The sequence below is a fragment of the Doryrhamphus excisus genome, linkage group LG20, assembly GCF_037039965.1.
Source record: "Doryrhamphus excisus strain RoL-2023G ecotype Guam linkage group LG20, RoL_Dexc_Guam_v1.1, whole genome shotgun sequence".
Classification (NCBI taxonomy): Eukaryota; Metazoa; Chordata; class Actinopteri; order Syngnathiformes; family Syngnathidae; genus Doryrhamphus; species Doryrhamphus excisus.
The window spans coordinates 1277022-1303914 of record NC_136376.1 but is presented as its reverse complement, the minus strand read 5'-3'; the positions used below and the strand labels follow the sequence as shown (position 1 = coordinate 1303914).

Here is a 26893-nt window from a genome sequence, read left to right as displayed (position 1 = left end):
GTATGTACGGTATAAGTACCGTAGTAATACATGATGCTTTTTTAAGTAAGTTGAAGTTTTTTCAAAACAGACACCAGAGAGGCGACGGAGAAACACAACAGTTTGTGCAACAACAACAAAAAAACAGTCTGGCAAGTAGATATGAGAGAAATGGATGAGGGCAGGAGTGGGGGGACGAGAGGAAAAGAGGGAGCTTGGAGGCGCGGGGGCGCCGGGAGATTATTAGAGCTGGCCAGGTAGAGTCAGTGAAGCCGATCATTGAGGTGAATTGATGTGATTTCATGCTTTGTTTGCAAGATCATTCAGACCAAAGTGCAATGAAGACTTTCCCGCCACATCACATCTTACGCCGGTATTGCCGGTGGGCGCCGGCGTCGGGGGGTGGGGGCGTGGGGGACTTTTCATATTTCTAACCCCAGAAATCCAGCTAGATTGAAACACAATCTCAGGGGGGGGGTAGATCCCATTCAAGGTTCAGTATATCCAAACCCAGAGATTGCCTATTGGGGATACGAGCCACGTGGCGGCGGCGTGCTTGCACATGCACGGGGCCTAAGTGGACATGATGAGCTGTGTTTAAAGCGTCCCCGGGCCGGGCCGACGGGCCCGCAGTGAAATCTCCACACTTTCATTGATCTTTACATGCGTGTGTTGTTCACCCTACCAGGATTATCCGCACCAAAGTCCAGCAGCAGTTCCACCCATCCCCCGACGGATCCGTCACGCCGCTGTCCACGCCAGGACACACCATCGGTGAGTTTTCCGGGAGGAAACTGCGAGACGGAACACAAAAAAAGTGCAAGTCAATAACCCAAGTTTCCTATCAGTTCCCAGCACGGCATCCCCGCCCGTGACCAGCGCCTCCAACGACCCGGTCGGATCCTATTCCATCAACGGCATCCTGGGAATCCCCCGCTCCAACGGCGAGAAGAGGAAACGAGACGATGGTGAGAAAGGATCGATTCTTGTCGTTTTTTTGCTGCAAATTACAATTATTTTCTTAGTCGTTTCATGTGAAGATTGTTGTTTTGATGCCTCAAGTCATCGGTTTGGTCGGGGGTGTCCATCTTTTTTCCAGCGAGGTCACATCGTGAAAAACGAAAGGTGCAACTTTGCCACTTGGATATTTGTCAAATATTTTTAATTTTTTTTTCTCATATTATTTTGACTTAATTTAATAATATTTTTTTATCAATATTTCAGCTTTATGCTACCAAAATTAAAATTTCCTCATAATATTACAACATTGTTCTCATAGAAATAGAATTATTAATTCTTAATACAATTTTCAAAATTTTCCATTTTTGCGGTTGTTTCGTTTTTGTTTCCTCGTTAGACGATATCGTCACAATGTGCCCCGAGCTGCACTTTGGGCACCCCCAATTAATCAGAAACCAAAATAGTTGTTAATCCGATCATCTATGAATGTCGCAGTATCGCAACTATTTGTCGCGTATCAGGCGGGACCCGCCAGGGAGGTTTTTTTTAGTGCGTCACACATCTCTATATTAAGGAAATACAGCCTATCCATCGTAGTATTTTTTATACACAATCCACGGAGACTCTACTTCCTGGTTGGCAAACAAACAGGCCGCAGAGATACATTCAAAGATTAAGCGGAATCCAGTCCAAGCCAGATTTTTCTCATTCCAAAGCCAGGGAAAGCGAACGGGGAGAAAGACAGAGGGAGAGAGAGAAAGAGAGAGAGAGAGAGTGGCCACACTCTGCCGGAGGGCTAATAGATTATTGGATGTGCAAACAATTGGCTTTTTTAATGCCTATGAATTAACATGTCCCCAATGGAGACCTGAACAGGTGTAGAAACAGACCGGTTGAGTCAGTGTGTGTGTGTGTGTGTGTGTGTGTGTGTGTGTGTGTGTGTGTGTGTGTGATGATATGGTTGTCCATTTTCATCTTAAAGAGCGTTTTCATCCTTCCTTTATGTTTCTGTCTCTTTAGTTCTCTGGAGTGGCAACCACTTGGACGGGCGCAAAATAGGACATTGTAAGTTGAAGCCCGCCTATCGTTTGCTGAAGCATTTGTGTGGTTGTTTGCTGGTTTGATTCCGCTGCAAGTCGCATCTCGTACACAAGTCGGCTGCAGTGAATGGAAGGAGCTTGTTTCACGCATAACGCCATGCGGTTTGACATCATTTAGCGCAGCTAATCAAGCGAATGGCGGTAAATGACGTACGATACGGCGCTCCTGATTGGAATTGCCAAAAGTCTCAGCTGCAAGTAGAAATGTACACATTTGCAGTCGTTTACCATCTAATTTGTGCGCTCCAATGCTAGGAAATAGCATGATTTGACAAATTGCACAGGCTGGTGTCGAGTTTATGTTCATGTCATGTGATGCCAGTACAGTGGAACTTCGGTTTTTGTTATGAATTTCTTAAAAAAGGTCGGAAAAAAAACAAAACCAGTGAAAAACAAGGCGATTTTCCCTATAAAAAATAATGACAACCCAACTTGTCCATTTCAGACACCTATAATAATGAACAAAAACACATTATGGGAATAATTCTGGCAGAAAGAAAATAATGCTAATACTAATTATGAATACATTGATGCAGACTTGCTGTAATTTTAAATACTTTTATAGCGGTCACTACGGTACTATCTACTGATGACGCAGCATCAGGAGCTAATGGGGGTTCAATATTGTGCCTAAAGATACTTCGTCATGGTCACGGAGGATGGAGGATCGAACCAGCAACATTTAGGTTGGGAGACAAGCACTTTTTATGCTAAAAAGCGGGTGATTTGTTTGGGCGCTCCAACCCGAGGTGTACAAAAAGTGAGGTTTGATTTTGTGAATCATGCCAAAGGAGGGCCGAGACCCTTCCCTCCAAGCAGTTCCTCCAACGGGTGTTTTCATTGGTGAGAACCTTCCTCATATTCAAGGAGGTGCTGATAATTAAAGTCACCGACTTTAGTGACCGGCTGGAAAGAACCCCTGCAGTGTCTCGGAGTTTGAGGAGAGTAGCATCCTGTACACGGAAGGAGTCATGACGACATCCTTGTCAAGTGCTATTGCTAATTAAAAATAACATTTTTTGGATTTGCACCCGCATAAAAAACACACTTTCACGCATTGAAAAGTGTGTGTTTGTGCAAGGGTGACAATTTGTGCAAGCCCCCCCCCCCCCCCCCCGAATGCTCTTCACACACCAAACACGATGACATTTAAAGGAATTTGCAATTCTGCAGAGAGAAAGCTATTAATTCACAAATTAACACCCCCCGCCCCCCCCCCCCTCGTTCGTGCGCTCTACTTTGGATGTGCGAGCTATCGAAAAGACAAAAGAAATAGCCTTAAGGGGAGTAAAAAAAAAAAAAAAACCCTATCTGTGTAGAGATTGGTTTGCATGTCTGCAAGCGGCGATGCCAATTACGACAGCGCTGGGAAGAAGGTGTCCTTTAGCCCCCGCCGCCGCTAGCAACGCCACCCCGCTCCAAATCTATCCATAGCCAGATTTATTTGTGTATCTCATTACAGGAAATGGAATGTTGCTCCTGCCAAATGCATTAAAAGTGAAGTAGGGAAATTAGCCCCCGTTGTACGCCGCGCTCTCGCTCAGTCATTGAAAGCCACGCCGGTGTGGATGCCAAGAGGATTAGGTGACAACTGCTGTGCGATTGTCACATGTGTTCCTGCCGTGGTGCGTTCCAGGTGCTCGGTTAAAGAACAAAGTTTGGGGATAATTAAAATGTGATCGTTCCCAGAGACACCTTTGGAGAGCGGAGCCTCCAACTTCAGAATCGCTTCCGGAATGCCGCTCAAGCTCCAAGTTATAGATTTCACAAGTACAAAGATAGCCATGACTAAAATACAACAAAAATACACTCAAACCTTGGTTTTCATATGATTTGGTTTCAGTACAATATTTTACGTAACTAATCCGCTTGGACTCTGATGTATCATTCCACGAAATCGAGTGCAGAGATCGGGGAAGCAAGGCTGTGGTGGTAGAATGGTCATCTCCACAACACAAAGGTTGCTGGTTCGATCCGCAGGCCTCTGTGATTGCCCGAGTATCTTTGGTCTTTCGTAAACGTTGCGAGTAACAAACGCGTCTATTTTCTCTGTTCCATATCATGCTGCAAAATCAACAACATGGCCCAGATGGTAGAGCTTCCCAACCCGCATGTTGCTGGTTCAATCCCGATCCTCAAAGATCTCGTAACTGTCTATGTATCTTTGGTTTTCGTACAAGACTGCAAGTATCAAACTAATCAGTTTGCCCTGTTCTGTATTGTGATGGGAAATGAAGTGCAGAGATTGGAGCGTCATGGCTGACGTGGTAGAGTAGCCATCTTCCCAACCCACCAGTTGCTGGTTTGTTTCTCGATCCTCGGCCCTTCAAAGTATCCTTGGTTTGTGTACAATATTGCGCGTCACAAACTAGTTCATTTGCCAAGTTCTCTATTGAGCGTGCTCAGGCGGAAGAGCGGTTGTCTTCCCAACCCAAATGTTGCTGGTTCAATCCTCTGCGGTATAAGTATTGTTATTTTTGTGCTATATTGCACGTAACAAAACGAGTTCATTTGCCAGGTTCTCTATTGAGCGTGCTCAGGCGGAAGAGCGGTTGTCTTCCCAAGCCAAATGTTGCTGGTTCAATCCTCAGCATATTGTCAGTATTGTTGTTTTTGTACAATATTGCACGTAACAAACTAGCCTAGCCTGTTGGCTCTGTTCTGTATTGTTCCGGAAAATCGAGTGTGGGGCATCGTGGCTCAGGCAGTAGAGCAGTCGGTCGTCTAGCCAACCCATTGGAGTGTGTGGTGAGGCTAGTAGCGAGCCAGCTAGCTAGTTGGCTAGTCAGTGTGGCGATGCCAGTGACATAGGGCGTAACAATGTTAATAACAATAATAATGACAATGTTGCTGGACTTGGGTAATACGCATCTCACATGATGCAGAGCAGTTCCTACGCCGCCATGTGTAACAATTCCGGCGCTACGGTCTTCCATGACTAGCGCACTTCCATGAGGCCTCCCACTCCCAAGTCAGGCCGGTTCTGAATGACGTTATGAACGATTCCCAATTTTCCCTTGCTTGTGGAGCCAAAGGGTTTGCCGTGACCTCATGTTTGGCTCACCGCATCCTCAATGGAGACCAGTGGAGCTCTCGGGAGGACAAGTAGCGATAAATCAGAGGGAGAACAAAGGTCACAACTTGTGATTGTAACGCGGGCGTGGAAGAAGCTGATGAGTGGAGAAAATAACGGCCTCGCGGGTCAAGTCGTGACACGAAAGAACAAACACGGCGAGCCGAGCCGAACCGAATATGTTCTGTTTTGATTTGCTCACATTTGATATTCGGCCCCGTTGTGGAGATTGTGCGGCGAGTGTAGCTTTTAACACACATGACCCGTTGGCGGAGTTTAAATCAGTTAGCGTGCGGCTTTTAACCCGAGCCTATCGCTGCTTGGCTAGCCAAGCCCGTCCGTGACAATGAGTCAATAGCGGATCGCTTTGGAAAATAAATGCACCCACGGCCAAAGAGAAATAAATAGCATCATGATGGCGCCGATGGAGGACGGGGAGGGGGGGGCGGGAGAGAAAAGCCCAGGTATATGAGAGGGTCTGCAGAGCGTAACATGGAGACAGGAAGCGGGGAGCGTCACGGCGATATCAGAGGAGCGTACAAAAGGATCCCACTTCACAAATCCTTATCAACGCGGTTTTCTGTGGCTTCGCCATCTGCATTCAGCACGCCGTCTGTGGTGACCTGGCGTGTGGCTGTAAACAACGCCATCCTTAGCAACAACAACAAATATGCGGAGAGGCAGGATGGAGAGGAATCATGTCAAGGAAAAGTCAATTATGGGCAGCAATGCTGGGAATTAATGGAGCGACGCTTGAGGAGGAAGAAAAGGCAAAGAGGAAGGATAATTATGTTTCCACAAAAAGACTCGCTAAGCGTCGGGAAAGCGCAGGAAATGAAAAGCGATATCGAAACTGGCCGAGGTGCAACAAATAAATGTCCTTTTGGAGTTAACTCATTTCCTAAAAGATACACAATATTTCAACTTTCAAACAATACCCGAAATTAAATCGTAGTTTATAATGATTTCTTGTCAAATTTCAGGTGTTAATGCGGATTAATCCATCATCGCTTTTAATCTGATTAAAAATGCAACACAATTAACACACCTTTTAGTAGTGCTGTCACACAGTTTTACAACTATTTTAATCAGATTAATCTCAGGTGATGCTGTGGATTAATTTTAATTAATCGCGATTACATGTCATGCATTGTATCGCCCATTCCAAGTTGTTTGGTTCCGAATCAACTGCTCATCTCCCCCCTTGGACAAACTGTCCCAAAGGCTTTGCCAGGGACGTCACACTGGGGTTCTGTGGATCAATTTAGATTAATCCCATTAAATTAAATAGTATTAATTTTTAATCTATATTAACTAGAGATGCTCCGATCAGGGTTTGATGCTGAGGATGAGTGATATTTGCCAGCGGTCCTTGGAATTGGTTAATAATAGCAAATTATTAAAAAATAAACTTTTAGGCAAATAGTTAGCTAAGTGCCGCCAGTGCCAGCTAGCAAAGGGTGTAAACAAAGATGCAAGACAAGTCCAAGAGCAATAGTTTGGGTAGAGTGATCTAACACATGGACATGGATTGGCGTAGCCTGTGTCAGGTAGTCAAACTGAAACCATCAAGTTTTTGACCGGTGAGCGTTGATGGCAAAGTGCGTCCGTTGTCGACTCAATACGGGCGATGGCAACCTAGCGTGACAAAACATCGTGTCGCAAGCTGAACGAGCATTTTTTGTGATCGGCTTTGAAAGGCGTTTATCGGCATATTGCTAATTACGTGTTTTTTTGTGCTTTTTTTTTTAACTCAAGAAAGGAAAACGCATTGCCAAAGACGCTTCCATTCGTTTGAGTCATTCTTAGCTTTGGATGAGTTAAAATTTTAGATGAATAACGATGGATAAATCCGCATTAATGTGTCAGTTATTGTGATTAAAAGTGTTTAACAGCACTGCAGTATTGGTGCACACAAGCTTATTAATAAACTTGCGTAATTATGAAAAGGAGTAGGAAGAAGCAGAGCTTCTTTGTTAGCGCCTAAACATAGAATGTGGAACAGCAGACGGCTTATGCGGTGATGTCGCCAATGCCGCCATCACTGATGTAATACATTTTCTCCTATTGACATAAACTTAGTGCGCGAGCACCATTCCCTGAGTAGAAATTAAATGGGGGGGAAAAAAAATGGAGCGACGGGGGCTTGAAAAGGCAGCCCCCCCCGTGCCGGATGAGAGTGCAGGCAGCATGTGAATGTCTGCTGACTGTCAGTAAACTGGATGATGGCGCTAAATTGAATTAATAAAGCTCTTAAACACCATGTAACGTAACAGCATCCCAACAGTTGCTGCCTCTCTCTCACCACAGCCTCGCCCCCCCCCCCCAACCCCCCACCCCCGCTCGTACCCGCCGCTCTCATTTCCGCATCAGAGGTTTCATAAATATAGCTAGCTTACAGAGAAACAGTGTTCACCCTCTGGGTATACCCGTTTGTTTGTGCTCCCCCCCCCCCCCAGCATAAATGCATACAAGAAAAGAAAAGCCAACAAATGATGGCCAATATGCGGCTCCCATTCCCATTCCCAGGACGGACGAGTCGAAGGCCCGCCTCCTGTGATTTACAGTGCAAGCGTGCAGGGATTCATTAGCCTTTCAAACAAACTTATCTTATCACCGGAACGCGGAGATGAAAGAAGGACATAAGAGCGCCGCCGTGCCACCGCAGGACATTTACACCCCCCCCCCACGGGGAAACAAAGCAAAACACAGCAGCGGCCTGATAGCGCCGTCACCGCCTCGGTTAGCCCCGGATCGATGCGTGTGCACATTCAAAACACGCCAGCTAATTGTTTTTTTCAGCAGGATGTGCTGCTTTACGGCGTCTGCCGTTTGTTGCCGGGCGGGATTCGTAACCTTTGGTTATCAGCGTCCATCTTCTGCTGTGTTAACCGGGGGGGCCGTCGGTGTGAAAGTCGCTGCGGATGCGTCTCCTTGTTATCTCCTTGACTTATCTCCTCACACCTTGGTGGTAAAACTATGAAACAGTCAGCTGGTGCTGGGGGGGCGGGGGGGGGGTGGTAGCAGAGATACCTGCTGAGACACCCAAAGGGATTGTGTATGTGTGTGTGTGTGTGTGGGGGGGGGGGGGGGGGGACTGAAAATGAAACAAGGCAGTCAATGAGACACACACACACACACACACACACACACACACTGACAGTTGGGCTTCACACTCGGCTTGACACGCCGACTGTCAAAGGATGAATCTGATTTATTGCGGCCATCTTGTGATGTATGTCAAACATCAGGCTCTAATGGGGAATTCTGAAAATTCATGATTTACTATTATTTCCATTCAAAGGCCAAGCCCGTTTTTTTTTTTTTTTTTTTTGCGTTATAAATTTGCGACGTATTCGCGGGCGTAATTGGTGAAACGGGTGAAAAAAACAACCCCCAACCCCCCCCTTTCCCTGCGGATACGAATACCACAACAAAGTACATTATGGATCAGTGCAAGAATGCAAGCGATGTTGTGTTTTCTTTGGTAATCGGAGGGTCTGGTTATGTAAGGGGGGGGTGCCGGCGTGGGCGACCACAAGCTATTGATTTGACTCTTACATCAGCTGATGGGGGGGGGATTAATTACAGTGGCACCCCAGTGAAGGTCCGACAAACTCAAACGTATGAAAAGCGAAGCCGTTTTTCCTACAGGAAATCTGTAAATCCGTTTGGGACCGCCAAAAATAAAAACAAAATTTTTTGATGGAGAATAATGATGGTTTTATTTTAAAAATAATATAATTTTTAAAAATGCACAGAGTGAGCCAGCATCGTCAGTCAGTTAGCTGAATGATACAAAACCAGGAAAACGTTTCATTTTGAAAAGTGAGGCAAATCCTTTAGTTACGTCATCAGACACGAGGGAGGAAACCGGAGTACCCGGGGGAAACCCACACAGAGCCGCCCGAGTGGAGATTCGACATGTTAGCTAACATGCTACCCAACCGTGGGGCCTAGACACGCAATGAAATGTAAAATACAATCAAACCTTGGTTTTCATATGATTCGGTTTTCATTGAAAATTTGAACGCTTTTTGCACACTGTCTCGGTTTACATACAATTTGCACAAAACGAAGATGTCCCTTTGCCGTGTACTTTACCGTACCGCAAAATGGAGTGGCCAAGCAAAGCGCGCTACTGTTACTGACTGACTGACCGTGCATTTTTAATCATTAGGTCTCGTCATTTTCTGCATCATTATTCTGTACAATACGTATATTATGTATGTCTGGAACGGATTCATTGGGTTTATATGATTTCCGATGGGAAAAAACGTTTTGGTTTTCATCAGACCTTTTGGAATGAATGAATAAAAAAATGTTCGCTGTACTTGACAATCATTTGAACACAACAGGATGAGTATTTTTCTGGTTTCAAAGAAATGTCATGTTGAGCCAGTCGCTAAAAAAGCCCGGCCCTTCTGTTACAGATCACCGAAAGTGGTTCGTTGTAGTTTTGCATCATTTTCCAAACAGGAATGTTGAGACAAACGGGTTAAAAAAAACATTCCCCCAAGCACAGGTCAATCTACTGTATTTTGCGGCTAAAACACAGCCATCACACACTCTATTCCGTCTACACACACACACACACTCGCACCCCAATTGCCGTTCTCTATTCCATTCCCACCGTGGATCTATTTCTCGGTGCGAGTCAGGTTCATCCTCTGGCCTCAGCCATTGAAAAAAGGTCAAGCTGCCGAGCGGAATGGCAATAACGCCCCTGAAATGGTACCATCAGTGGAACATGATTGATCAATTGAATTCCATAGCACAGAAAAATGTGGGATTAAGTAGAGTATTATACGCACAATGAGTTGAGGCATGGTGTTCATTCCAAGTTCATTTCGCCTCCCTCCTCCGCTGGCAGATCAGGCAATCAATAGCGGCCTTGCATATCATATATCACCGCCGGCTCGCCCGGGAGAGAACATAATCTGCTGCAAATTTAGAATGACAGATTTGTACGGGAGCTAAAGCCCTCATCCGCTGTTGGCGGCGCTAAAGCGGAGAGGGGGGGGTCCCAGGAATGCTGGCGAGAGGTTTTACCTGGAGACCCCCCACCCCGCACCCCTCCAGACTTGATGATTGTGCCACGGTGGCTCCCTGGCCGGGCTGATGGGGTCAGAGATCGGGGGGAGCCGGAGAAGCATGGCCTCATTTGTTTATATAGGGTGGGACTGGGCCAGGAAATGCATACGGTTGCCCTCGCCGCCCCGTCCCCTCTCGGCCCGCCGAGTGCCGTCCTCGCTCCATTCTGCTTTCTGGAGGACAGGCAATATGTGTGGGGGGGTTGGGGATGGGCGGTAGTCGCCCGAGAAACAGGAAAAGGGAAGGGTAATACGTTCAGGAGGAAATAGTAGCGTTAAATAATGGCTCTCCATTTCCCCGCTGGCGGAATGAGAAGCTCTGTACGTAATCGCCGGGCCCCACTTCCACCCCCCCCCCCCACGCGCTCTCCTTTACAAGTATATATTTGCACTGAAGGTAATCCATCAATTACCATACACCGAGCACATGATGACCGCGCTGATGGTGGAGGACGCCGAGCCGGCTGAGAATGAGGAGAAGGAGATGAAATGATAAAAAAAAAAAAGGCGGACATGCTGCTTGTAGTTTACTGCTGCTTCTGCTCCATCACTCCATCTGCAACACGCACTTCCTCTCACAAAGACTCCTGGGAAAAACGGAAAGCTCAAAGCCGGGAGTTTCAGTGAGGGAAAGAAGTGTCGCTTGTGGATTTGATGGCTTGTCAGTGATGCCTTCAAGGACCAGCTTTGGAATATATACAATACAAGTATTGGTTTTAGTGCTTTTGGCTCATTTGCTTCCGTTTGGGATGAACTAGATCAGGAGTTTGTCACTTTTCTGATGGTCATTAAGCCACGACACGCTTTTATTTACTTTGATTTTTATGTATTTTTATGTACTTTTTAAAATGTTTTATACACTTTTATTGAAATCACTTTTATTTTTATGTACTTCATTTTTCTTATTACTATTAATTCATTTTCTACTGCTTTTCCTCACGAGGGTTGCGGGGGTGCTGGAGCCTATCCCAGCTGTCTTTGGACTGATCGCCAGCCAATCACAGGGCACATATAGACAAACTTCTTTTTACTAATTATTTTTCAAATTTATATTTATTTATTTTGTATTTACATTTATTCATATCAGCTGTATTCATTAATTATTTTTAAATACATTTATTTACATAAAATTTTATTTTCATTATTTTTTTAATGTACTTTTATTGAAATCAATTTTATACATACTTTCATTGATTCATTTTAATTTTATATATTTTATACTTTTCTTTACTTTTATTTATTTTGACATACTTTTCCAAGCCCTTTTTATTTTGTATATAAAAGTTATTTTCATGTTTTTATTTTTATATACATTTAAATAATTTTTTTTAATTTATATTTTTATGGAAGTCAAGTTAAATCGCCTAAGTCGTCTTTTGAGGCCTTCATTAGGCCGTTTTATCGAGGAAATGAGGAAGAACACGATAACTGCATGTATATAAATTGTAAAATGATGCATAAATTCAAATGAAATATTACAAGTTCAATTACTAAGATCCGAAAATAAATATCAGGTTGTATAATTACATTTATGACAGTCGAGATGAGCTGAACAAGGAGATGTACAGCAAGTCGGGCATTCAACAGTTGGGATATCTTTGTTGGAGGAATGGACCAAAATTCCTAAAGACGGATTCCCACCATAAACCTTGCAGAAAAAGGGGAGGAGCGAAAGGGGGCGGGGGAGTTCTGTCAGTACCTGGAGTAATAATGAAAGGGTGCCGAACCTGGATGACGGAATGATGGAACAGTGAACGTTTTTTTGCCGCTACCAAGCGTACTCGAAGTTTGTCGGTTGAATTTTGCTTTCTTCTCAGTCTCTTGCATTGAAAGTTTTTTTTTTCTCTTTGTCCTCTCCCTCGTCTTTAGGTGGCTCGGACGGTTCAGGCCCGGGCAGCGATTCTCAGGGCAGCGTGGAGAGTTTAAGGAAGCACCTGCGAGCGGACGCCTTCACCCAGCAGCAGCTGGAGGCCCTGGACCGCGTGTTTGAGCGCCCGTCCTACCCGGATGTCTTCCCCACTTCCGAACACATCAAACCCGAGCAGGTCGGTGTCGGGATAAAACGTCCTAAGCGTCGCCTTTCGGCACCAAAACAAATAAGATAAAACCTCCAGCCTGTTGGAGCGGGTAACCTTTATTTACATGAAACCCCGAGTTAAACAACAAGAGACGATTAATTTTGCCGTGCGAACTCCACGCGGGCGCCCTAATTGAGTTCATTTTCATCTCTGCGCGATCGCTGGGAATTACAGCGGCGATAAATCAGAGGGACAGCCCTGCAGGCCCCGCTATAGGCTCCCTAATGCAGCTAATTACCAAAAGTGATTTCTACGGCAAGATCAATACCAAAGCCAATTGGAAATGACTTGCAATCACAAAGAGCAGAGGAGAAGGTATTAAAAAGGCAACGTTGGAGGAGGGGGGCCCCCGAAAAGTGGCGTCAGAAGGGTCCAGAGAAATCTGTTTTAATTTAAGGCAATATTAATCAGGTTGCTTTGTGCTTTCCTTCCCGGCTCGTCTTGCGCCGGGGACAGGGTGAGGGGGGGTACGCTTGCTATTAGGGGCTTGTCTGGGGTCCGCGTCAGAGCATTAAAAAGCCATTTTGAAGAGGCCGGGCCCCGATAGGCCTCATCCCTCCCACACTTCTGGCAGCCATGTGGTCGGGGTCATTCTGTGCTCGCCGCTCGCCCCCCCGTCTGCCCCGCCCCGCCCCGCCCACGGCTCATCTGCATGACAAAATGGCTCTTATGCTGCGGAGGCCCGGCGGAATAGAGAGGAACATCCAGCCTAGTGCCAGGGAACAGTTGTAAGCACACAATTAGAGTTTATCTGGGATAGAGGCGGACAAGACCGGGGTCACCGGCTCGCCCCTGAGGGACCCCCGTCCCATTGAGACAAACAGATGCCCTCTGATACAAGCACTCGCAAGGCGCACACTTATCCCCTTGAAGGAGGTGTCATCACATGAAACCAAATCATGTAAAAGCGGATCAATGCAATTATCCCACGCGGCGCCACATTCAATAAAAAGGATGCAAAACCCCACGTATCGATTTATCGTCCTGTAGGTTAAAGCGCTACGGTGGAGTTTTGCTTTTCAGGGGGTTTGTACGCTCCTTTAAAAACCACAACCACATGTCTCTCCTGTAACAAAGCCCTGAATGTCTCCTCCCTTGACTGGTCACAGGGATGACTGCAGTGGAGCACAAAGCGCCAGCTGACACCCCGTCCTTTCACTCCGCTCCCAATCCCTCTCTCATCCTGCCTTCTCCGCAGACACGGCCCTAATGCATGCATACATCATCCGGTCTCGCGACGGCGCAGTCGGCGTCGCCGCACGGGAAATATGGCGAAGGAATCACAATGGGAGATATCATTGGATGATATCATCTTCTGTTAAAATCATGTAGTCCAGTGGTGCCCTCGCAGTTTGGCCAAAACCAAAACATAAACAGGAAATAATGTTCAATCTGTCCGAGACAAAAAAAATATTATTAGGGCGCTTCGGACGCCTTAGTTACTCGCCATACTAGGGTTCTACCGACAATCATAATACGGAAGTGGCAGTGGGTGAGCCAGGAATGGAACCACACATTGAGTGCTTTACGTAAACCTTGCAATCCTGCCGCCACTCGGCGTTCCCAGCGTCACTCGCTCGACATTTGACTGCTTTTTTTTCTTGGCGTTAATCGGTGCCGTACTTCGGTACGGGACAAAAAATTACAAAATTAAAAAAAAAACAACAAAAAAAACTTAAACTGTATTACGGAAAGCAGGAAGTGAACAAATGTAACGATTACTGATTGTAAAAGTACCAGATGGAGGGGTAGGATTTAATAAGCTTTGCTTCTTCCTACTCCTTTTGCACATGTGGAACTGTGAACTGATTATGGGATGTAATCTGATGCATGTTCAAATGAAATTAAACCATTACCAATGTCCACGCAGAGGTTATAGCAATTCTACATTCGATCAAACTTACTTAATATTTGTCCGATCAGCATCTGCATATGAAAACATGTGATATTCGAGTGATAATTACAGCATCATGGGCTCTTTTAGCGGTCATACAAGAACTAATGTTTGACTGTACAATACAGAAAAGTTTGGCTAATTGTATTTATTTTGCCTTGACGCAGGCCAACGAGTACTCCCTCCCATCCCTGAACGCCGGCCTGGAAGACGTGAAGCCGAGCCTCTCCAGCAGCGGCAGTTCCGAGCTGGCCTCAAGCGTTTCCCAGAGCTATTCGGTTGTGACAGGTACGGTCTGAATTGGTACTGGCTAGACTACCTCAAACTCATGAGCAAACACATTACCTGGGTTTGGTGTCCCGGACACCCCTCCCCCCCTGAAGTCAGCCCTCCGTCATCAACCCGCACCTTTTCCCCTTTGTTTTCCCACTCACGTTCCGACTCATTCCATTTTCCATTAGCGTGCGCTATCGAGGTAGTAACAGCTGATGACTAAAAATACCCCCCCCCCCGCAGTTTCCAGCTTCCAATAACGCAGCATGACAATTAGCCAGATTCCGGCACATTCCAGATTCAAGTTTTGAAAGCGGATTGATGGGAAAAGCCGACTATTATCATGCGTCCTATTGACTACTTGCTTATGGCTTTCCCACGGATGGAAAATCATTTTTGCACTCATTTTGGACAGAGGGCGGGGTCATAGACATTATCATCTGAGGGGTGTCCTAACTTTTTCCACCGAGGGCCACATATGGAAAAATGACAGGATGCAAGAAGTTTGTAAAGCAACGCGTGCAGTAATGCTAATAAAGGAGATAAATACGTAAATTCCACTGCATCACAGCTTGGTGATCAAAAGGTCAGAGGTCAAAAGGCCTATTATTAATTTTTTAAAAGCCCATTATTAGTTTCAACTTTGCTCCTTTTACCCAATGTTGGCCGTTTTTTTTTTCAAATTTAAAATATTTAAGCAACTTACAACTTTATTCTCATCATATTTGACATTATTCACATGATGTTACATAACCTAATTTTCTTTTTGTTTCTCAGTCGGCTTTTAAAAAATATATATATATTTTTTTTAGTCGCGTTTGAACTTTATCCGACTATAATGATGGGATTTTTCCTCATAATATAACTTTATTCTTGTAAAATTGCGACTTTTGTGATGTTAGTAAATGACTTTTTCCTTTTAATAGTTTGACTCTACTCTCATAAAATGATGAGTACTTTTAGTAGTAGTAGTAGTTTTTTTCTTTATTTTTTAGTTTTCCAATCATTGACGTTGTTGTAAATTTTCTTCTGGTAATTATGACTTTATTCGCTTTATTTGCATATTTGCATATTTATATATTCGCATTTTTAAACTTTTTCCAAAAGGTACTTTTCAAAAAAGTACGTTAGCATGCTATAATATGGTGACTTTGAAAAAAATATTTCAACTTTATAATGCTAAAATTATTTTTCCTCATTAAATTATGATTTTATTCTCCTAAAATTACGACTTTTTTTGTTCGACTACAACTTTTTTCTCCTAATATTTTGACTTTATTCTTGTACAATTACTGCAGATCAAATCAGTTTTCTTCCTTTAATCATATTTTCAGAATGTGCAGCAAGCCAATAAAAAGGAGCTGCGAGCCGCAAATGGCCCCCGAGCAGCATTTTGGACACCCCCGATGTAAAGCGATAAAATCCCAGCCATCCCGTTAGCATGCTCCCGGCGTTAGAGCCAGATCGGCCCGCTAACAGATTGAGAGGGAACACTTCTCGTAAGAGACAGCTGCTGCTCTGGCTGTTGTCATCAAGGCCATGATGGCCCGCTGATTGACAGCCTGGCCGCCCGCCTCGTTGCAAGAAGACCTTAAAGATGAAACGCAGGCACGTAGCCGCTAAAATCAGACGTGTGCGAACCAGTAAGGGTGCAGGTGCGCTGTAATAAATAGCTCTAAGAACCCGGCTCCGGACCGCACGGAGGCCGCTGGTTAATTGAAATATTGCATCATTGTGGCGGGTGAGGCTCCGTCCCAGGAGAGGTTCGGTTTACTGAGAATAACATGCCAGCCTTTTTAATAAAGGTCCCATAATTGTGCAGCGGACATGTGCGTGTAAGAGAAGTAAAGACGAGGACAGCATGATTGAAAACTGCATCAGGCCTTCTCAAATGATCCCCGCGGCCCCCCCTCCCCCCGTCATAAAAGAAAGACCCCCTTTTTCCTCCCCGAGTATGTGGGAGGTGGATTTGCCCACAAAGTTAGGCCTCAAGAGAAGAAAGGTGTGCTTTTTTTTTCTTCTCTCTTTTCTGCCGGACTCCTCCTATATGAAAGCCGTCACGCTCTGGGGAGCACACGCATAGCAGGTGGCCTCGGAGCCACCTGGGGGGCCGGGGGCCGGGGGCCAGGGGCGGCCGAACACGACATGCATGCAGGATAACAAAAATAAACTTTCATTTCAGATTGCTTTTATGACTTGATTTTTTTCATCTGATTGGATGTAGGTTGTTAGTCGGTGATATTAGCAAATAAGACTTGAGTGCCAAGGATGGGGGGGGGAAATACTAAATTACCTCCCTCACTTAGGCTGGCATCCAATTATCAATAAATTATTCTCTCTTACTGGAGCGGCAGCCAGGAGATGATATTCATTCTTGAAATCTTTTCTGCTCCTAATTAAAATTCACACAGTTATTGATCTTGTTGATTTTTATGTCCTGAAATTTGCATAAACTATTAAAAATGAATGATTAATGAAGAGCTTAGGTTGGTGTTCCAAGGTTGCAGTCGCAATAGTGTCCTCTGTTTACCTCAAAGAGACGGACGGGGTGGCGAGGAAAGAGCGGCGGATGATTTAATGAGGCGGTGCTTCTCCCGATGGTTTGGTCGTAGGATGGCTAGCATTTTTCGACAAAAATCGTATATTTAATGAGAGGACAGAATGGTATGAGGTACAGTAATCCCTATGATAAATGAATATCAGCAAAGTAGGACATGGTTTTCATGGTTGGAGCACCAAAAACCTGTTTGTCTTTTTTACATAGAGTCCCCTAGAAATGTAATAACACCCCTATAGTTACCTTTACAGTCCTGTTACCCAATATAGTATCCATAAAAGACGTTTAAGAAATACAGGAAATAAGAAATTTGTATATATAACATCTGTAAAAACTGTCTATTTTCTTCCCGCTAACATTTAGTCTCTACATGCTAGCTCAGCAGACCGGTTCTCAAGAAAGACTCCAGCTGACCTCCTGTTTAGTTCACTTACACAAGGTACAAAATCGTTTTTCCGCGACATCCAACATAAACAGAATGCGTTAGCTTGATGCTAATTTACGTTGACGATCCCATATACAGGCTAGCGATTAGCATTACCGATTTTACATGGAGATTTCTACGATGTAATAAGCATGAAAGGGATACCGTCTAACACCTTTTAAGGCTCAACAAGAGGCAGGACCGGCACAGTCGACATGTACAGTACTACAGTACTGACGCAGTACTAACAGTACTAACAAATGCTGCTCTTCTATGACAGCCAGGCTAAGTGTGTAGCGAAAGATGGAAGAAACGCAGGCATGGATTGGCGTATTGGCGTAGCCCGTTTTAAGCTGTCAAACTGAAGCCATCAAGGTTTTAGGGACTCATACAAGTGCTGGTGTACGACCAAGTTGGTTCCTGGGGCCCCGATACGGGGGTTGGCAACCCGACGTGACATTAATGTCATGGTTGTGTTGTCATGACACGAATTGAATGTCGCCATCGGTTTTTGTGATCAGCTTCGTATTGCCTTCGTATCGACGTATTATTGATGGAAATGGGCCGATGCTAAACCCGAGTATGAACAGACGCAGTTGAGAATCACTGGTTTACCGGTCTGCATGTTGATTGGCTAGTGTGGTCGACTTGCTACTGCGTCCCCACCAAGCGGCCTGCTCAAGGCACCGATTCCCAGCATGACTCCCAGACGTAAATAAAGTGTTTTTGTGGCTAAATGCTACCAGCCTGCTATAACCGTGAGGTGTGTTGGTTTGTGTACCGTACCTGCAGTGGTGCAGGACCGTCATGCTGCTCGGGATGTGCCAAACGGTTTATTTCCACGATCTGAGATTAATGTTTCGATTACCCCCCCATCCTTGCTACGTCAGCACATTAACCTTTGAATACACTTTTCATGACGAATACGAGTAATTTCAGCGATTTGAGCGCTTCGAAAGCAGGAGCCGGCAAAGTGGTTTGTTTCTCCAAAGTTCCTTGGAGTGTGTTTAAGGATAAAATGCCCACTTGAGAGCAGACTGCAATAGTTTGAACACATCACTCAGAAGGGCTGCGGTCGGTTCTTAACAGTCCATTTCTATGGTTGACGGGGTCCGTGGACGCGGCGTGGGCTTGCAGAGCTGCAGACAGACGTTAAGAGAACTCTATAGCGTCTCCGGTCTCTCTTGGAGATGCCTTTGCTGAGGGGAGAAGGGTCCCAACGGACCGCACAAGTTTATCTTCCATCTCCATCATCAGGGCCTGTGATTTGACAGGCTCCCTTTTTACCCGGGGCTCGGTCTCGTCTCGTCTCCGGGACAATAAGCAACACAGTGTCTGATTAGTTTCAGAGTTCACTGGTCTTGAACCGGTAAGTTGTTGTTCGGGCCAACCGCTGTCTGTCTGACAACGCTTGCTCGGGTGTTGAGGAAGCAGAAGGCTTGTTGAGGTAGCTAACAGCTTGGGGTGCGCAATTCCTATGCCGTGTTTTGCGATGACCTCAACGATTCAGGGTCCCAATGGGACGTTAGACCGAGATGTGACCCAAACCTGAGTGAGTACTCCTCATATTTCAGCAACAAAACTGACTGTCTCGGATTTTTATTACAGTATCGCATGTAGCAAACCAATGCGTTGTTAGCTCACTGATCAAGCATTTTATTGGTCCTATCTTGTGTGCGACTGCTAATTTTAGAAATTAAATGTATTATTTACTGTACATGACATAAATTAAGCCAAATTGCGACATTACTAAGTGTTGTACAGGTATAACGATAAAGATAAAAGCATTACTGAATAGAACAAAAATACAATCAAACCTTGGTTTTGGCCGTTTATAAGTCATTCATACATGCGTATAAAATTGAGCAATAACTTTTTGGTGGTCATTAATAAAGGAATGTGTTTGTTAATATTGTTGATTTTGGCATAGTCCATGTTATTGGAAAGTTGTTAGCATCAAGTCTCGGTGAGTTGAATTAATATAGCAGAGAATATTATTGCAAGCGTCTTTTTTACTTTTTTACAAACTTCAGCCAATTAAATTTAGCGTTCTCGTACTATGATCCTTCACCCATGCTCAAATTATTTTTTCAGGAACAAATCAACAAATGTGCTACAAAAGTACGACAAATCGAAAAGTCCGCCTTTACTGGGAAACTGGGACGCCGAGTGAGGTTTGAAAGCCTACTCTATGGGAAAGCAGTGGCTTCCATTGGCAGATTCCCTGGCATCGGGTTCATAGTGCTGACAGGGCTGGATCCACCCCCCCCCCCCCAGCCCCCCCTCCCTCCGCGTAGGGCAGCCCTTATCTTAATGAGGAATCGCAACACACAGTCTTGTTGTAAAACAACAATGATGTGGGGAAGCAGCTAATGAGCCTATCATGGTGTCGGGAAAGAGCCATCCCTCCCCGCACGGGCCCCAGCCGGGACAGCGGGCTCTGCGGCAGACGTGGAAAAAGTCGGACACAGAGCTTACATTGATGGCATAGGTTTGGGGGTGGGGGTGAAAAGACGCCAACGCTCATCAGTCAAATGAGATCAAAGGGCAGGGTTCGGCGCTGTCGTTAAGTCCGTTCCTTTCCTTATTTGTTGACATGGTGGTGTTTGTTTGGCCCCCCCTCCCCCAAAAAAAAACAATCTTCGGGGGTGTCTTTTACGTGGTGTAGGTTGGCTGATCAGGCGTGATGTGTTTACTGGCCCACGCTGGAGGAATCACATATTACACTATCATCGGCAGCCATGTAAATTCCACATCACGTCGCAAGGTCGGCTTGTTTGGACTCCACAGTGATGAGCGCATGAGTGGTCCTCAACGCATGACGACTGTTTGAATCCCCCCGATGGTTTTTGTTGTTTAGTAATTCATACAGAACCACCACGGTGCCGCGCATCCGCTTTGCTTGAACTCTCACATGAGCTTGATCGGAAAATAGAAAAACATCCGATAAAAGTTCATCAGCTTCTTGGATGATTGATCGAGTCGAGGGTTTCCCATAACGCGGCTGGACCAATCCAAACTCTGTTTGCTGTCTCACAAAATACTGGATTGAAAAATACATTTTTCATGATTTTTCTCAAGCTGCTGCAGGAGACGGTTGCTGGTCTTGGTATTTGTCGTGGTTTACATTTTCACTTTATACTGATTATTGTGGTACGGTGTTACAGTGGTACCTCTTATGGCGGCAATTTTTTTTTTTACGCGGCACGGCGGAATAGTGGTTAGCGCGCTGACCTCACAGCTAGGAGACCAGGGTTCAATTCCACTCTTGGCCATCTCTGTGTGGAGTTTGCATGTTCTCGGTGGTTTTCCTCCGTGGGTTTTCTCCGGGTACTTCGGTTTCCTCCCACATTCCAAAAACATGCTAGGTTAATTAGCATGACTCCAAATTGTCCATAGGTATGAATGTGAGTGTGAATGGTTGTTTGTCTATATGTGCCCTGTGATTGGCTGGCCACCAGTCCAGGATGTACCCCGCCTCTCGCCCAAAGGCAGCTGGGATAGGCTCCAGAAAATCCAGAAAATCCAGAAAATGAATGAATGAATGAATGAAATAGTTGGCGATTAATTGGACCATTAATTATCAAATGATCGATTAATTGTTGTAGCTCTTGTACCCTAGTTTTCCTTATTAATTCCTTCCGAAAGGTTAGACGGAAACTGAAACGTACAAAAACAGAAGAAATCCCCCCCCCCAAAAATCTAATTAATTCACTCCAGGCACCAAAAAATATGACAAAATAATACATTTAATAATAATACAGAATAATTATCCTTTTATATGCTAAAAACAATGCAAAATAATGATGACGGGGTGCCATCTTTGGGCTTTATGATGACTTCAAGAGTTCTCGCCAATTTTTTACCTCTTTGTTTGGGAACTTGATTCATCAGAATGATACAGTACAGGGCAAAAGGACTAGTTTGATACTGAGGCAAAATTTTGACCAAAAACTGAATCATATGAAAACCTTTGAGGTTATACTAAGGACTGTTTGTGATACTTGGGGACAAAATACGAGAAATGCTTCCAGGTAGACGACAGAGCAGCGCTCCCCGACCCCAAACGCTACAATTATTGATTTTGGATCCCCTGAGGTTGTGCAGGTGTTCCTTCTGACCCGTGCCCGTGCATGTCCACATCTCCCTTGTCTCTCCACCCAGCAGACTCTCACCCATCCCATCCACCCTCCATGTGTGTAAAGCGGGAGCCCCATGAGGCATCCTTTGCCCCCTTCACCCCCTCCTCTGTCGGGGACTCGGCTCTGGCACCTGACATCTTGTCCCACCAGTCGAGCCTCTCTGTAGATGCCTCCACTGCCCATGGCGCTTGCTACAGCCACTATGCCGGCCAGCAATTTATAGCAGGTACGGCTTTACCGCCCGGCCCCGTGTAACCCCATCCAATTTGCACTCAATCATAAGAACTAACCGGTTTGAGATTTCAATGCGTCTTCCGAGGAAGAAGCTTTGAAAAGACTCAATCCTTTCCTGCTTTTTGTTGATCCACAAGCAAAACTGCTTCCCGCTCATTAACACTAACAACTCTCTCCCCCGTCTCACCCCGCTTTTCTCCCGCTATGACCTCTGCTGCTTGTCTCTGGGGTTAACAATGGGCCTCCTGGACCTTCTTGCCTCGTGACAGGCCCCAAGTCTGAGGGGGCGACAGGAGGCCACGCCGGGGAGGAGGCTGCGGTGGCGGGGGCGGGGGGGTCTATAAGAGGCATAGGGTAGCTTTGGACCTGTAGCCCTCTGTCCTGTGTGCCCCCCAATCAAGCCAGACCTGCTGCTGTCACGTTTAATTACGGGGCTGAATGTGGAGTGCAGATCAGAGAGCGCTCTCGGTGGCCTGCTGTCAACTTTTAAAGCCGCTTTAGAACGTCGGCTTATTAACGTGGTTGATGAGAACGTGTCATCGTTTTTTAAAACGCTCTCCAAAGTCACGTGGACTGTTGCCGTGGGATACGCTGATGATCTGGACGATCTCACCACGACAGCAACTTCACACGGGGGCCAAATCCAGACCACGGAACCATTTGGAGTCGGTCCGCCTTACAGATCCCCGTGCGACTGAGTTTACTGTATACAATAGACGCCTACTTTTAGTTTTCAACAAAAACTTTTGATGATGTTATCATCGTGCATTTTATCAAGAAACAACAGCAAGATACCGTCACTCACTGACAGTACCCAAGTACCTCACAGTACTTCATGTACACATCTTTGACTGAGAGATACTCCGTGTTGGCTTTCCTACCAGTATCGTCCAGCACTTCATTACCAATTGCGGTATCAACCGATACTGATTTCAGCAGCAACTCTTCCTTAAACTAACATTGTGAGAGATGCTCCATGTTGGCTTTCCTACCAATATCCAATACCGTAAGGCACTTCATTACCGATACCGATCCCATCAGTGGCTCTTCTAACAAACTAAGATGGTGATAGATGCTCGATTGGCTTTCTTACTGATATCCAATATCATTAAGCAGTCTATTACAGATGCAAATATCAATCAATACCAATATCGGTGGCAGCTCTGCTCTCCAACTCATGTTGGGAGATCTGCTCGATTGGCTTTTTTTAGTGATATCGTCCAGAATGTCCTTAACATACAGATATCAAACAATATCGTCCAGCACGTCATTACTGATATCAATCTGACTAGTAGCTCATGCTCGATATTGGCTTTCTTACTGATATCCAATATCATAAGGCACTTCATTACCGATACCAATCCCATCAGTGGCTCTTCTCCCAAATTAAGATGGTGATAGATGCTCGATTGGCTTTCTTACTGATATCCAATATCATTAAGCAATTTATTACAGATGCAAATATCAATCAATACCAATATCGGTGGCAGCTCTGCTCTCCAACTCATGTTGTGAGATCTGCTCGATTGGCTTTTTTTTAGCGATATCGTCCAGAATGTCCTTAACATACAGATATCAAACAATATCGTCCAGCACGTCATTACTGATACCAATCTGACCAGCAGCTCATGCTCGATATTGGCTTTCTTACCGATATCCAACATTGTCCATCACTTCATTACCGATACCGCCGTCGTGAGAGATGCTCGACAATGGCTATCTTACCGATATGAGTCATACCGATATCAACCAATACAATGTGTGTGACATTGTATGACCTTTTCCCTTCTGTGTGTGTGTGCAGGTCGAGATATGGCGAGCACCACCTTACCGGGCTACCCGCCTCATGTACCCCCGACGGGGCAAGGCAGCTACCCCACCTCAACACTTGCTGGAATGGTTCCAGGTGGGTGACACGTCGTTAATTTGACTTTTAACGAGGAGCATCCTTCAAAAAGGAGCCTCGTTATGCATCCTTGTTGCTGTGACAGGAAGAAAAAAAACCCTCCTAACATGTTCACTAATGCAGGAGCAGACATGGAATCAAGGCAAGCTTGTTCTCGCCGTGTTAGATTGTGGTTTGCGTCTGCCGACGAGCACATTAGATGAACTCAATAGGCGATCACCACAATCAGTGGCCATGAGATAGGACAGTTCCTCTCAGTTACACTCCAGCTCCCAGCGCTCATTACCCTCACCGTGTCCGCGCCGCGCACTCTCACCAGCCCCTGTCGATAAACACCGCGTTTGCTCCTCTCTTCGCCTCCCCGGACACCCGGGGCTGCCGAGCGTATCTCTTTCCCCTCTATTTAACCTGCAGTTCAGGTTCATAGCAAACAGTTAAGGGTCAAAACACAGAGGCGTGGAGGGGCCTGTAAATATTTAAATCACTATCTCTCTCAGGGATGAGCTCCGGTTACACGACAAGCGGGGCGGATGTTGCACACGACATCGGGGGGGTACAGTAGACCGCTGCCTCGAACAGCTAAAAAAACGGAGCTACTTTGTTAGCTTGTGTCCAAGAGAAGCCGACAATCAAACCTCGTTTTTTCCATACGCGGCTGGTTTTCAAAGATGGCGTCCGCGTGGGCATTCTTGCCTGGTTGTATGGAAGGAAGCTGAGATCACGGGTTATCAAACTTTTTGGAAGAACCACAAGGACCACTTACTATTGTTCCAAGAAGAGCCATTTGAACTTGATGGCATAGCAACTACAGTCAAACCTCGGTTTTTCCATACGCGGTTGGTTTTCAAAGATGGCATCCGTGTGGGTATTCTTGCCTGGTTGTATGGAAGGAAGCTGAGATCAGGGGTTCTCAAACTTTTTGGAAGGACCACAAGGACCACTTACTATTGTTCCAAGAAGAGCCAATTGAACTTGATGGCATAGCAACTACAGTCAAACCTCGGTTTCCATATGCGGTTGGTTTTCAAAGATGGCGTCCGCGTGGGCATTCTTGCCTGGTTGTATGGAAGGAAGCTGAGATCAGGGGTTCTCAAACCTTTTGGAAACAAGGACCAATTACTATTGTTCCAAGAAGAGCCAATTGAACTTTGATGGCATAGCAACTACAGTCAAACCTCGGTTTTCGAAGACCGCGGTTTAGCTAAAATTTTGCGTACATTTTTGGTTCAGTTCAATGCATTTTATTTCGTTCCCCGAGATGTAGCATCTTGGCGTAATACCGGTCGTAGTCGCTTCTGTAGGGTTCATCGACTTCAATCATCGATTGTCAGTTGACACCACAAATGGGCGAAACCTCTACCTTAGGATAGATACTTTGGATCCCGCACCGACTCCTCAGACTCGGGCCGTCCTATATTCGAGGTGTCCCACCTAGTCAGCACAAACTTAAAAATGAGACTGAAGCTGTGGACCCATTTCCCCAGAAATAGTCCCATACGCATAGCTTTATGTCCAACGTGTACCATGGACCTTATTCATGAGATGTTACCATCTCACTGTTTTATGGAAAAACTCATTACAAACAGGCTCAATCAAGATGGCGATTAATCACCAATCAACCCAACTCCGTAACCCATTTTGCAGAACCCATCTTTGTCATAATTTTAATACCTTTTGCACGATTTGTTGTTCTACAGGCGGGGACTTCTCCGGAAACCCTTACTCTCATCCACAATACACGACTTACAACGAAGCATGGCGATTCAGCAATCCAGCATTACTAAGTAAGTAGCCCTCCATGTGTAGTATTTGGAGTAGTACATTCCCCATCCAGAGTACACGCGTCTTCCAAGATGTTTGATGTGAACGTGGTTTCCAACGGCTCGTTCTTCTGTTAACTTCCAGGTTCCCCTTATTATTATAGTGCCGCATCCCGTGGCTCCGCACCTTCCGCTGCTGCCGCTGCCTACGACCGCCACTAGTTACCACGGAGACCAGCTCAAACTGCAAGGCCAGGGCTACAGCCTCCACATTGTCCCCGTCTGAGAAAACACAAAGGGAATTTCGAGGAGGGATTCCGCGAGGAAAGCCGGCGGGTCACCAGCTTCGCTTTTCGAGGAAGGACGGCAACGCACCGAGCGCCGCTTCACACTTTGGGCCATAAGAGTCACGGGCGCCCCCCTGCCCTGCCCCTCCCCCCTGTTCACCCATTACAACCATCACGCCTGAACATTTCCAAAATGACTTTGCAGAGATTATATAAATATATATATTATGAAATATAAATTGAAAAGTGTGAAGACTTCATGCGGGGAAACGTGGGCTTTTATTTTTGCCTCTTTGTTGCTGTTGTTGGCTGCCGTCGTTCTTTTACTCATGCATCCTCACATTCCGTTACATTTAAAGCGCAGTATTCTTCTTCTGGTCCAGTGATAAACAGGAAAGGCGGGAATGGCTGGATGGAACAGCGGATGAAATAACATGCTGGCTCTTAAGTCCTTAAATCCTGAATTGTGTTCCAGCGTCACGGTGCTGCCATAAGAGACGTGCATCTCCAAAAATGTTCAACTTGTAATTTCTCCAAGCAGCATGGACCGACCGGTGCTGTGATTTGTGCATCAATTCCGGTTCTTCCGGACGTTGGCAACCATGACCTCCGATATAACACCGCTCCTTGAAAATTTGCCACTGTTTAGTACGACACCCGAACCGAAATAGCTAGTCCAAGGGAACAGAGAGTTGTGGTTTACTCACGCTCAGGAAAAACACTGCCCCTAGCGTTTTGGTGGAGGATTGCACGTCAGGACGTCGTAGCGCTGTAGCGTAATTCAGTCTTGACTTTGGTGCTTCTGCTTTGCCATCAGTAGAACGCCACACTCCTGAAACCCGCCGACAAATAAGTGGCAACACGTGGCAAACAATCAGATGTAAAAAAATATATATATGTTAATTGTTTTTAAAAAATAAACTTGGCGACCTTATACTTAAAATTGCCTCGCTGGAATTTTAAATGTTAAGTTATTTTTCCCCCCTGTCATAAATTTTAATGTATAAAAATGCATCCAATTTTAAAAGTAGTTGTCACACTTTGTTTTGCACTATACCTAATTATCGGACTTATTTTCCAAATTCTTGCGTACAAAAAACACAACAGAGGCAGACGGGCCGAGGTGGTAGAAG

At 45.4% G+C, this 26893-nt stretch overlaps 1 protein-coding gene across 4 annotated transcripts in view; it reads left to right on the top strand.

Annotated features, from left to right (window-relative positions):
• pax2a (paired box 2a) overlaps nt 1-26293 on the top strand; it is a 31959-nt gene extending 5666 nt beyond the window's left edge. The window contains exons 4-12 of one of the 4 annotated variants that reach the window (XM_078787174.1): nt 668-753; nt 828-947; nt 1960-2004; nt 12075-12250; nt 14345-14465; nt 21599-21799; nt 23612-23713; nt 25411-25497; nt 25638-26293. In XM_078787174.1, the coding sequence (XP_078643300.1) occupies nt 668-753; nt 828-947; nt 1960-2004; nt 12075-12250; nt 14345-14465; nt 21599-21799; nt 23612-23713; nt 25411-25497; nt 25638-25759 (1060 nt within the window). In that variant the 3' untranslated portion in view covers nt 25760-26293. Of the gene's footprint in view, nt 1-667; nt 754-827; nt 948-1959; nt 2005-12074; nt 12251-14344; nt 14466-21598; nt 21800-23611; nt 23714-25410; nt 25498-25618 lie in introns of all 4 variants that reach the window. The other 3 variants (XM_078787175.1, XM_078787176.1, XM_078787177.1) reach the window with 3 other exon arrangements.
• The last annotated feature ends 600 nt before the right edge of the window (nt 26294-26893 follow it).